We start from the raw sequence: 12160 nt of genomic DNA on the forward strand, positions 1-12160 counted from the left end.
AAAGTACTTTATGGGCTTAGCTGAAAGCACTATTGCAGTCATGGGGCAACCTCTCAGTTTTCTGTGGAAGCAGCCCATTGCCATCTTTCCTCCCTCCCTGTTCCCTTTCTGCCTCAGGGTCAGGGTACAAGGTCACCTCCATTCTTCCTGGGACTCCTTGGCCGTGGAGTTGGGCGCGATTAAATTGGTGAAGGCAGCCTTTTTCGGTGTCACTGGGACTAGGCTCTTGATTTTGTTCAGCTTCTCTCGGGCCTGTTGGCATTTTTTCAGGCAAGACCCGCACAGATCCTTGGCCTCCACCAGGTATAAGTTATCCAGCCTCTTGATGGAATCTAAGAAGACATCCGTCTCTTCCGGCTGGAGGAAGGGGTTTCTCTTGGTGTTGAGCTTCTTCAGCTTGGGGAGCTTGGAGATGCTGGTGGGGATGGCGCTGAGCAGGTTGTCATGGAGCCCGACCTCATGGAGCTCCTTCAGAGCACCCAGGGTGGTGGGCACACTATCCAGGTGGTTCAGGCCTAAATTCACGGTGCGGATATTCTTAAGCTGGTTGAGTTCCACGGGCAGCCCGTTGGTGGTCAGCCTGTTGTTGCTGGCATTGAGGTACAGCAGACTAGTCATTTGGCCGATGGACTCGGGGAGCTTATCGATGTAGTTGCTGTGCAGGTCCAGCCACCGTAGGCTCTGGAACTTGGAGATTGAATCAGGGATCCTCTTGAGCATATTCCGGCTAAGATCGAGCTCATCTATGTCATTGAGTTTCAGAATACACTTTGGGAAGGTGGTGATTCCCATCTTGCTCAAGTCGAGGCGTTTTCTCCCATCGAACGTGATTTTGATACAATTCTTGGCCACATTGAGGGTGATCTTCTTGCCCTTGGGGCTCTTCCCACTCTTGGCCATGTTTCTTAGTGAAGGGTATGTTTGACGTGTGCTGTTCTGGTTGGTTGGTGATCAGGTTGAGGAAAAAGTCGCTTGAAGCTGCTAGACGATATACTCTGATAAGAGAAAAATACCAAGTTAGGAGATGACACGTGAGTATTGGACTTCCCCCAGAGCATAATGCTTTGCTCTCTAACAGTTTAAAAGGAGAGAAAGAGGAAAGTGGAGAGAAATTAGGGCATCAGCGGAAGTCACCGAGACAAAGACCTTCAGGAAACTGCCTGCCTTCCTCAGACCTCTGTTCCCAGATGTAAGTGAGGGGGGCTGAAGGAGGCTCAGTGTCCATCTAGCTGTGTCGTTTCCTGGCTTAATAATCTCTCCAATGTCCTTGACTTTCAAATACACCCGACCCCTCCCAGCCCGGGGGTACATGTAATTGTGTCTGTGTGTTCTCTTGGCTACCTACCACTTCCCAGACTCTCACAGAAACCTAGTCTGTCTTTAGAGTTATGTTAAGGTTGCCACAGTGTGTCTGCTGAATTCTCAGCAGACCACAGCGTGGACATGAGGAAACAAATGCTTGCGGTGGGGGTGGCCACGGTGCCTGCAGTTCCTCTGCTCCGTCATTCAGGCTCTTTCTCAGGAACCAAGTTCATGTAACACATGAAGCGCCAGCAGCCAGGCGTGTGTGCCATCACCATGCTTTCCTCATCAGATAATCCTGTGTCCAAGGGAAGTGGGTGAAAGCTGCCTGCCTCGTGCTCCCTGTAAGCCACCACGGCCACTCCTCAGAGGGTCCCACCCTGTGCTGGTCCTCCTGGACCACAGCCTCCTGGGATGGAGGGAGGTCCCCAGAGTCAGCCCATGAGAGCATCGGTCAGCTCAGCCCTCAGCATTGTCAGTGTTCTTCTGAGCAGCCTGGAGAGCAGACCCTCTTCTTTAGAAACAAGGACCCACCACATTCAGGCATAATCACTGAGCACAGCACCGTGGCCAGTAGCATTGGAGCCTCTATATCACGTTGCTGTGAGAAACCAGAGGGAGTAAAGCAGCTTGAAAACAAAAGTCCGGCCCACTCGGGTGGGAGGAGTCAGTCCACTCTGCCTAGGCCACCGTGAGTGCACCACCTCCAGGTCCTGCATGGACAGCGGCTTCCAGCACGCCGGCCACAAAGGCTGCCAAGCAGCCGGAGAAGTAACTAAAAAGTGGGAGCAGCTGTGCCCCGAGATGATAGAAAGATTTCTAAGAAGAGCCTCTCTCTCTGGCTCAGAGTAGCAATGGGGCCTGTTAGGTTCAGAGTGGGTGTGCAAGGCCTGGCTTTACCCCTCTGCCTCGGCCTCAGGCAGGCCTGCATCGCAGTCAGCCAGGCAGCCCCGGAACCCGGAACCTAGAACCAAGGCAGAGAGCCATTCTCTGCCCACACTGATCTCAGGAGGAGGTTGCCTTTCTCTCTCCCACTGTCACTTGGTCGTGGAGGCAGAGAGGGTGGCAGGAAGTGAACAGCGGATTTAGAAAACACAAGGCCTGGATTTCTAACCAGAAGACCAAGGGCGCTGGCGGGGGCGTTGAGGGAGCCACTCAGTGTTGGGAAGATTGCACAGAGGAGGGAGTTTAATAAAGTTGTGCGTGATCTCCCAGATGCACCCCGAGCTGCTGGTGCATGAATGAAACCCTGAATAGGGTCCTCAGTACCTTGTCCCATACCCAGAGCCCCACAGCTTAGACTGAGCTGAGGGAGACCGCTGTGCAGGTTCCAGGCTGGTGCCTGGGTGGGACAGAGGGCCTGGCCCCACCAGCACCGCAAAGTCTCTGAAAACGGGAGGGACATTGTAACCACGATCGCAGAATCAACAGAAGGGCAGAACGTGCGCCTCTGGTGCCAGATAAAAACATACATCTCCATCTCCATAGTGACATGCAGATGTAGCCCTAGAGGAAGAGAGATGAAGTTGTGGCACAGAAAAGTATTTGAAGGAAAAAACGGGTAAAACTTGAAAAATTTGGTGAAAGACATAAAATTAACTTGCAAGAAATCAGTGAACTCCAAGAGGATAACTGATTTTAAAAAAATCCACACCCAGAAACATCATTAAACTGCTCAAAATTAAACAAAATGTTGAAACCTGCCTGAGAAAAAGGACACATTACCTTCAGGGAACGGCAGTAAGACAGCCCCTGGAGTCAGAAGAAACCATAGAGGCCAGAGGTACTACAAAATTATCTTTTAAATTGCTGGGGGGGAAACAACCTCGACAAAAGAGTGAATAAAGGAATCCTCTATGAACACCAGCAAATTAGAGACATTGTCGGATTAATGGAAAATAAAAGGATTGCCACTAGCTGAGGTGCTGTGAAAGAAGTCCTACAGAAAGTTCCTCAGGTGAGAGACACTGTGCTTTGGGCTAAACTTAAGAAGAGTAACGGAAATGGTAAATTTCTGTGGAACATAATTGACTATTTTCTCCCCTTAAGGTCTTTAAAATATTTGTGATGGTTGAAAGCAAGAATGTTAATGCTGTCTAATGGGGTTTTCAATGCACAGAGGTGGGATATGACAAGCACAACATAATGGGGGAATGGACGGGAGCTGACGGGAGGCAAGGCTTTTGCATTGCTTTTGAAGTGGTAAAAAGTGATAAAATAGTAACTCTAAGTAGACCATGGAAGGTAAGTGTGCTGTTTAAATCTCCAGAGCAATCACTAAAGACAGTAAAAAACTAGGTGCATAAAGTTGAAAATAGATTTTTATGTATAATTATACAAAGTATAATATTATGTATATCTGCCTATATATAATTATAAGTATACATGTAGTAAAAATTCAATATATAAATTATATTTATGCATCCAGGAAAAATTCAAATAATATAAAAGAAAGCGAGAGGGAAATGGAAGAAGCAAAATACAACTATTAAAATAGCAGACCTAAATCCAAGCATATCAACACCTACATTAAATGAAAATGTCCCAAACACACCGATTAAAAGCCTAACTACCAGAATGGATGATAAAAGAAAAGACCCAATCATATGCTATCTTTAAGAAATCCACTTTAAATAAATAAAAGTAAGTTTTAAAACATAGGAAAACACATACTATGCAGACACTAAAGAAAAACTGAGTGACTTTATTAATATCAGTATAGACAACGTATATTTCAGAGCATGAAAATTTACCTGAGGTTAAGAATAATACTACAAAATATAGTATTGATAAAGGGACACTTTATCAAGAACATAAAAAATCCTAAATGTGTGTATACTGAACAACAGAGCTTTGATATAAATGAAGCAAAAACTGATAAAATTGAAAGAATAAATGGAAAAATGTATAATTACAATAGGAAATGTCAATACTTGTTTCTCAATAATCAATACAACAACTAGAGAGAAATTCAGCCGGAAATAGGGTTGCTCAGTTTTGGCTCTATGGCCATTTGGGGCCAGATACCTCTTTGTTGTTGGCGGGGGGTGGGGCGCTGATGGTAGGAGGGGCTTCTCCTGTGATTGTAAGATGTTTATCAACAGAAGGTCAGAAGGCTCTACCTGCGAAATGCCAGTAGCTCTATACTACTCATAACAATCAATAATGTCTCTAAATATCACCAACTGTCCACTGAGGGCAAAATTGCCCCCCTACTCCCACCATGAGAACCACCGACATAGAAGAACTGAATTATCATCAACTGACTGGATCTAGTTGACATGTGAAAACACTCTACCAGCAACAGAATACACATTCTTCTCAAGCACACATACAGCATTCGCAATTCTAGACTATCTTCTTTGCCACAAAGCAAACCTTAACAAATATAAATGAATTGAATGAGCAATATCAGAACTATAACTGGAAAAAAATCTCCAAATAATTAATTTAAAAAACATTTACAAATACTTCATGAGTCAAATAAATCTCAAGGGAAATTAGAAAAAATATTTTAACTGAACAAAAATGAAATAGAACATATCAAAACATATGGTATGCAACTAAAGCAGTGATTAAAGAGAACAGTTTGGTTTTAAGTGTTCATACAAAGAAAATTTTAAAAATCAATAATATAAATTTCCGCCTTAGGAAACTAGTAAAGAATAACAAACTAAACCTTTAGCATGCACAAGGAGGAAATAATAAAGACAAGAGCAGAAATAAAAAGGAGTAAAACCGAAAGGAGAACGACAATGGAGAAAATCAGTGAAACTAAAAGATGGTTCTTTAAAGGTTAATAAAATTGATACATCTCTAGTCAGTCTGACAATGGAAAAAAGGGATGCCAAAAATTACTAATATAAGTAATTAAAAAGAGGAAATGACTAAAATTTCACAGACATTAAAGGGATGATTAGGGAATAATACAAACAACTTTAGAATAAACTTTAAAGTTGACCACAAACTAATCTCACTCATGAAGAAATAGAAAACCCATAAAAATCTATATTTATATAAGAGAATGAATTTATAGTTGAAAGCTTCTCCCCAAAACTCTAGGCCCAAATAATTTTATTGGCAAATTTTACCAAATATTTAAAGATGACAACAACAATTTTTACATGATCTTTTCAAGAAAATAGAAGAAGGAATACTAGTGATTCCTAACTTATTTTCTGAGACCAGTGTTCTAAAAAAAGAAAACTACAGAGCAATATCTTTGCTGAATAGAGGCATAAAAGTCTTCAACCAAAATGATAAATTCAATCTAGCAATATATAAAAAGAATAATACACAACAGCCAAGTGGGAATGCAAGTTGATTCATTATTCAGAAATCGATGTAATACAGCATATTAACAGGTTCAAAAGAAAAAAGTAGTGATCATATCAAGTGATGCTGAAAAAACATGGTACAAAATTTAACAACTATTCGTGACAAAAACTTTCAGCAAACCAGTGACATAAAGGCATTTTCATAACCAGATAAAGAGCTTTGGAAACAAGGCAAAAAGATACACTCTTGTTATTCCTACTCAATATTTTATTGGAATTCTAGCCAGTGCAATAATGCAAGAAAAATAAAAAGCATGCAGATAAAAAAAGAATGAAATAAAACTGTCCCAATTTAGAGATGCCCTGATTTGTCCACAAAGAGAATCCTACAGAATTTACTGAGTTTAGCAAGGTTGCAGGATACAAGGTTAACACTCAAAAACCCCACTGCATTTCTATATACTATTAATGCAAAAATGTGAAAAATAGTAATGCTTTAGAAATAAAAACGTTTATGTATTTCACATAAGTAAAAAAAAAATGTGCAGGGTTTCTATGACCAAAATTACAAAACACTGATGAAAGAAAGCAAAGATCTAAATAAATGTAGACACATACCATGACCATGAGTTGGACGACTCAGTATAGTTACAGATTGCTGGCCATGGTGGGCAGCTGAAGCTGTGCATGTGTTAGAGCTCAGAGGGCTGTCTGCACAACAAAAGGCAATTTTATTGTAAGTAAATTTGAAATTTCTTTAAAATATTTGGGACTCTTTATTCTACTTGTGTCTCTTACCACAGTTGCTTGCTCAGCCCAGCTTGGAAGTCTGTGACATTTTTATACCCATCCCACCCCCAGCCCTGTTGTGCCAAATGCATACACGTGGGCACTGCTGTGGCACACGTCTGTCATGTGTGTGCACATGTGCACACTGTGGGGAACAGCTCTGCAGGGTGGTGTGTCAGAAACTGTCCGACTGCACTTGAGTTGAAATTTAATTTTAAAAAGATGGACTAATCAGGGCACCTCTATTCTGATCACGTTGATCAATGACCTCCTCATGGTGCGTAGCCAGACTTAGCAAAGGAAAGGACAAGGTGCCCAGTACATTTGCGCTTGCGATGAACAAAGGGTAGTTTTTCATATGCCTGTGTCCCCACACTGCAGAGCACCATCTTTTATTGGCAACTTGATCCCATGGGCCTGAACTAATAGTACAGTTTTCTTTGTCCGTGACCCTAACTAGTCCTTTGGGACTCAAGCCAAGCGTTCCTTTATTTGTTCACTCATTCAAAACCTATTGAGAGCCTCTACGCATCAAGCCTGCTACACAGCTGAGCGGTGAACATGGCCAGCCTAGCTTGTTACTGATCTGGCCACCAGGGTCCCCTGGGCACCCCAAGCCTGGGCTCTCTTTTGTGTTTTTTACAAGGTAAAGTTCAGCTCAGGGGGGCAAACACACCAAGCGCGGGTTCGAGGGGCCCTAGAAGGGAAGGGTGCTTCCAGGAGACTGGAGATGCAGCCAGTGTGGTCCAGCTGAGCCTGCTCCCCTGCCCCCACAGGTGGAAGCCGTCCCAGCTCTGATGAGTGATGGGGAGGAAGCAGCCTGAGCTGTCTACAGAGCACTGCTCCATTAAGGAGCTTCTCTCCAGCAGGAACTGCGGCTCGGAGCCTGCCCATTAATCACCTGCGAGGCTGCGACTGCGACGGGGCTGGCAGGATGCACTTCAGCGTCCTGCAGTGTGTCTGGGTCCCAGAAAGCCCCACCCCCACCAGGCTTCCCTCAGGATCACCTGACCCGTCTGGTCCGCTTGCTCTTGGTTGTGGAGGGCAAGGTGTGCTGTGTGGCTCAGAGTTCAGGCTGGGCCCTAAGCTAGCAAGAGCCACTAGAAGCAGACCTCTGACAGGAGCCCGCAAAGACCAGGGCCTCCCTTCTCTCACATGGTGGGCACCTGCCCGCCTGCCCACTGAGTAGGAGAATTAATATTGGCAAAGGAAGTGTGAAAGAGATGATCTTTGTATTCAACTAAAACAAGTTAGATGGTCTGTTATCAATTCCCAGAATCCTAAAGGGCGGGACCAACCCACAGGGAAGCTGGCAATTATAGACAGAAAGAGATGTGAATAGATGGTTGGATGGCTGGACGGAAAGATCGACAGATGGATGGATAGACAAATAACAGATTATATTTCACAAGAGCAGCTCAGAAGGCCAAATATGAGACGTTTCTAAATGTACGACATTGTCTTGTCTTGTACAATTTGTTTTTGTACTTTGGAAAAACTGGACCAGTTTGGTTTGACTTTAATTTCTAATTATTTTTTAATCTAGTCATTGTGAAACAAACAGCATGGTGGGACACCCCATGGATATCTAAATTAAAAATGTAATGGTAACCCATATTTTAATGGAAATATTTGCAAGTATTTCAGTTGTAAGATCATTATCATCACTATGATAATAGAGTTTATCTGCTGCTTCATGCTCATGTATCTTACTATTTTTAAGTAAGACTGACTTTGGGTATATCTGATATTTTTAAACATCTTGCTAACGTGATCTCGCAATAATTATTTCATCCTTTTGACTGAAGCATTGAGATGCAGGATAGACACATTGTAGAACTAAAAGCCCCAAAGTCACTGCTTTTTCACAGCCAGGATTTGGGACTAACTTCATAGCAAGGTTCATGCCAAATGGATGAGAAATATGTTTTGTTTGTAGGCCATTTCTCAAGGGAAAATGATGCAAACTTTCTCAGTAGTCACTGCATTTATCCTCTCCCTACAACTCTCACGAGACCCACTCACTGGTCATGTCACAGGCCCGCCTCACCTCTGCTGAGACTCCCTTTGTGGATGCAGATCACCCCTGTGCCTGCCGCCCTCCCTGAAGTGAGCTGTGCCTTCACACAGGAAGCCACGTGGTCCACCAAGGGGTGTATCTGGAACTTCTGGCTGGGCCTCTAGAATAGGCATTTGACTCTGCAGAGTGTGCAAGGGGTGGGGAGATGGGGGCAATTGCATTCGCCAGTGCTTGTGGCCTAGAAGCCGGGCTCTGCTACCTTTGGCACAGTGCTATCTGATTTTTGGAGACAGTCTCACTGGGAATATAAAAATGAAGAGTGCAATTGTAGGCAGGCGGGACCTCTTGTAGAAGGTTCCAGTGCTCAAGATGGCTTGTGGAGGGAGTTCGCCTCCAGATTTCTCAACAGATGGCTGTGCTCATACCCTAACCAGTTTGGCTCAGTGGATAGAGCGTCGGCCTGCGGACTGAAGGGTTCCAGGTTCGATTCTGGTCAAGGGCATGTACTTTGGTTGTGGGCACATCCCCAGTAGGAGGTATGCAGGAGGCAGCTAATCAATGTTTCTCTCTCATCATTGATGTTTCTAACTCTCTATCCCTCTCCCTTCCTCTCTGTAAAAAATCAATAAAATATATATATTTAAAAAAAAAAGATGGCTGTGCTCAGAGCTCCCCGCTGTGAGCAGGACTAATGTGAACTCCACTGACAGTGAGCCCTGTATCCTCAGGGCACTTTCCTTAAAGGGGTGCCCAGTTGGGGGGAAGCAGCCGCTTAAACACTAGTCCCTACCTACTGTGGAGCCACAAAATGCTCAGGGAGACTCGGACTTTGGAGGGAGAATTTGGCATGACCCCGAAGCCTGTGGACTCACACCCTGCCCTCCCAGGCCGGCCCACAGGGCACCTAAGAGCAGCAGCTGCAGGCTAGGCCTAGCTCCACCCCAACCCCCCAAAATAACCAATTAGCTTGCCTCCAGGAGAACCAGCACTTCCAAAGTTGCTCCCTCAAAGGGGATAACGCGAGTTTGAAGCAGCTGTTGTTTGGCAAAGTCCATCCATAAACGAAGGCCACCGCCAGAGAGACTTACCCTGTCCCAGGTCTTCCTCCTCAGCTGTGAGACGCTGTCGCCTGGCAACAGGACTGTCCCCTGCAGGTAATTAGCATAGTCCTGAAGCCAGCCTGCAGGAAGAACAGTGGCTGAAAGGGTCTCCAGGCACCCAGCTTGGCTCACAGGCCTCCCCAGTGGGCACCGCCCACCCGCCACCAGTGGGAGGGTCACAGCCCCAGGACAACAGAGCCGTTGTCCATGGCGACGCCCACGTGGGCCTTGCGAACAGGGAAAAAGCCAGCTTTGCCTCTTGTCCACATTGAGTCCCATGAAATATCATTACACTTCCGTGTAATCTGTCCAGATCGTTTTTTCTGCTCTTTTGTTTTTGATAAGGCTGTCTTTTACCTGTTTGTTTATTTGAATTTATTTATCTCTTGCAGTTTTCTCTTTGCACCCTTTTTATTTTCATCTTTTAAATCCTCACCCAAGGATATATTTATTGATTTTTAGAGAGAGAGAGAGAAAGAGGAAGATTAGTTGCCTCCCATATTCACCCCAACCAGGACTCACCCTGAAACCCAGGTATGTGCCCTAAGCCCTGACCAGGAATCAAACCCACACCTTCTGGTGTATTGGACAACACTTCAATCAATAGAGCCACCAGCCATAGCTCTTTGTACACTTTTCACACCATAAATCAGAGTGACTATAAAACTCATAAAAGCATACAATTTTATAATCATTTGTTCTCAATGTCATGTCAGTGTGTGGTTCCTGAAATCTACATCTTGAATGAATGTACAGCCTCTGGTGGACATGGCTTTCCCTGCAATTTCCAACTTGGCTCTACCCCGGATGAGGCTGCCATGAATATATTTGTGTACTTATAGTCTTTTTCTTAAAAAAAAGTTCTTTAAATTACATTTCCAGAAATTGAGAAAATTGGTTTAAAAAGGATAACTATTCAAGTTATTATGCAAATAATAAAATAACATTGTAGAAAAATTAGAAAATGCATATGTACAAATTAAAAAATAAAAATACTCTAAATTATACTATCTAGATAGAATCGGGAAATAAGTAAAATAATTAGCAAATAAATAATTTGGAATGCAAAATTAATCTAAGCAATACAAGTTTTGGAAAGTACAAAAGAGCAAAATGAAATATTTTAAAGGAAAAATAAAATATAATAAATCATTAAACTAGAAATACAGTAATAAAAATTTTTAAATGCAAATATTAAATACATAAAAAGTGTATACACATTACCCCACCACTGTCTTGTTTAATGCAAAATGAAAATAAAATATCATTTGATTTAGACAATAAATGAATTTAAAATAATTAGCAAATTGCCCTGGCCAGTGTGGCTCAGTTGGTTTGGTGTCATCCCATGCACCAAAAGGTTGCCGGTTCAATTCCCAGTCAGGGCACATGCCCAGGTTGCGGGCTTGATCTCAGGTAGAAGGTGTGCAGGAGGCGGCCGATCAATGTTTTGCTCTCCCTCTCTCCTCTCCCTTTTTTTCTCTCTCTCTCAAAATTAATTAAAAATATTTTTTAAAATAAAATAATTAGCAAATTAAGATAATTTTTAATGACCTGAAATCCTACTACATAGCGTATTTCTAATTGGAATATTCATAAAAGTACAGACTTTAAATTAGAAAATAAATAACATGAAAATTATAAAACACATATAATAAAAATAAATATTTTAAGGAAGAAAATACACAAGACGATAAATACATTTTAAAAATGCAGATATATAAAACCTTATAAAAGTTAAAGCCACACAATTTCATCATCTAGAGGTGATGTGCTGTGTAACCTTCCAGACTGTCAATGCTTGTACGACATTGTTTATGGCACAGGTGTGCAATAATAATTTGGCGATTTTCTAATGCTCGCTTAACTCCGAACGTAGACAAATCACTAGTTTGTCAGGTGACTCTGGAACTAAGTGTTTTTGTTGTCACCCTGTTTGCTCTTATTTTCTTTTCCTCTTCAGAGGATGGAGCTCGACTCCGGAGCCAGGGCCTTTGCTCAAGGTTGGGTCTGGCAGGTGCCCTGCACAGGCTGTATTGGGAGGTCACGGCACCTGCTCTGTGCCCGGCCTTGGGTGGCTCCAGCCCGCCTTGGCCAACCTCCCTGGCCTGCACGTCACCCCCTCACCCTCCGCTTCCATGTTCTCTTCGGCGTGGATATTAGGCAAAAAGAGTTTGCAGTCTGTAGTGCTTTAGACAGCTGTTGCTGTTGTTGTATTGTCTAGAACTCTGTGTGAGATTCCTACATGTTAGAGAAGTGAAGTCAGGAAGTTTCCCCTGTGGAGGCGGGGACATCTCTGGTTTGCAACAGCGTCTGTCCCTTTGTGGATTTCTATTGACCCACAGCCTGGATTTGAGAACGAGGCGAACCCACATTTGCTTCTCAGAGGAAGAAAGTAGAGGGAGTGTTTCTAGGACCGTCTCTTGGCTCCTTGTGGAGAACTTGCTTATGCCACAGACTGCCCCTCGGCCTCTGTCAGCAAACGCGCCCCTTCCCGGAGCCTCGCGCAAGTGAACGTGGGCCGGGCGCCGCAGACATGAACCCCTCCTGGGGCAGAGTCCACCCCCTTCCAGACACCAGTTCCCGCTGGCCCAGATGAGTGGCCTCTTCTCCTGAGGTTTCTGTCTTCTCGGTGAGCAGGACTCAGACCCGGGTTCTTTCGCCAGCGCCAG

At 43.8% G+C, this 12160-nt stretch overlaps 2 protein-coding genes across 2 annotated transcripts in view; one reads left to right on the forward strand and one right to left on the reverse strand.

The window, feature by feature from the left end:
• Window positions 1-12160, forward strand: part of WDFY4 (WDFY family member 4) — a 258657-nt gene that overhangs the window by 208573 nt on the left and 37924 nt on the right. The window lies entirely within an intron of this gene.
• LRRC18 (leucine rich repeat containing 18) lies at window positions 13-1328 on the reverse strand. The gene has a single exon (XM_015559661.1). It carries the CDS (start codon window positions 898-900, stop codon window positions 133-135), a length of 768 nt encoding a protein of 255 aa, XP_015415147.1. The 5' UTR covers window positions 901-1328; the 3' UTR covers window positions 13-132.

The sequence above is a fragment of the Myotis davidii genome, unplaced genomic scaffold (genome assembly GCF_000327345.1).
Source record: "Myotis davidii unplaced genomic scaffold, ASM32734v1 scaffold854, whole genome shotgun sequence".
Taxonomy (NCBI): Eukaryota; Metazoa; Chordata; class Mammalia; order Chiroptera; family Vespertilionidae; genus Myotis; species Myotis davidii.

Coding starts and splice junctions, on each gene's coding strand:
- LRRC18 (XM_015559661.1), bottom strand. CDS start 900: ATGGCCAAGAGTGGGAAGAGCCCCAAGGGCAAGAAGATCACCCTCAAT.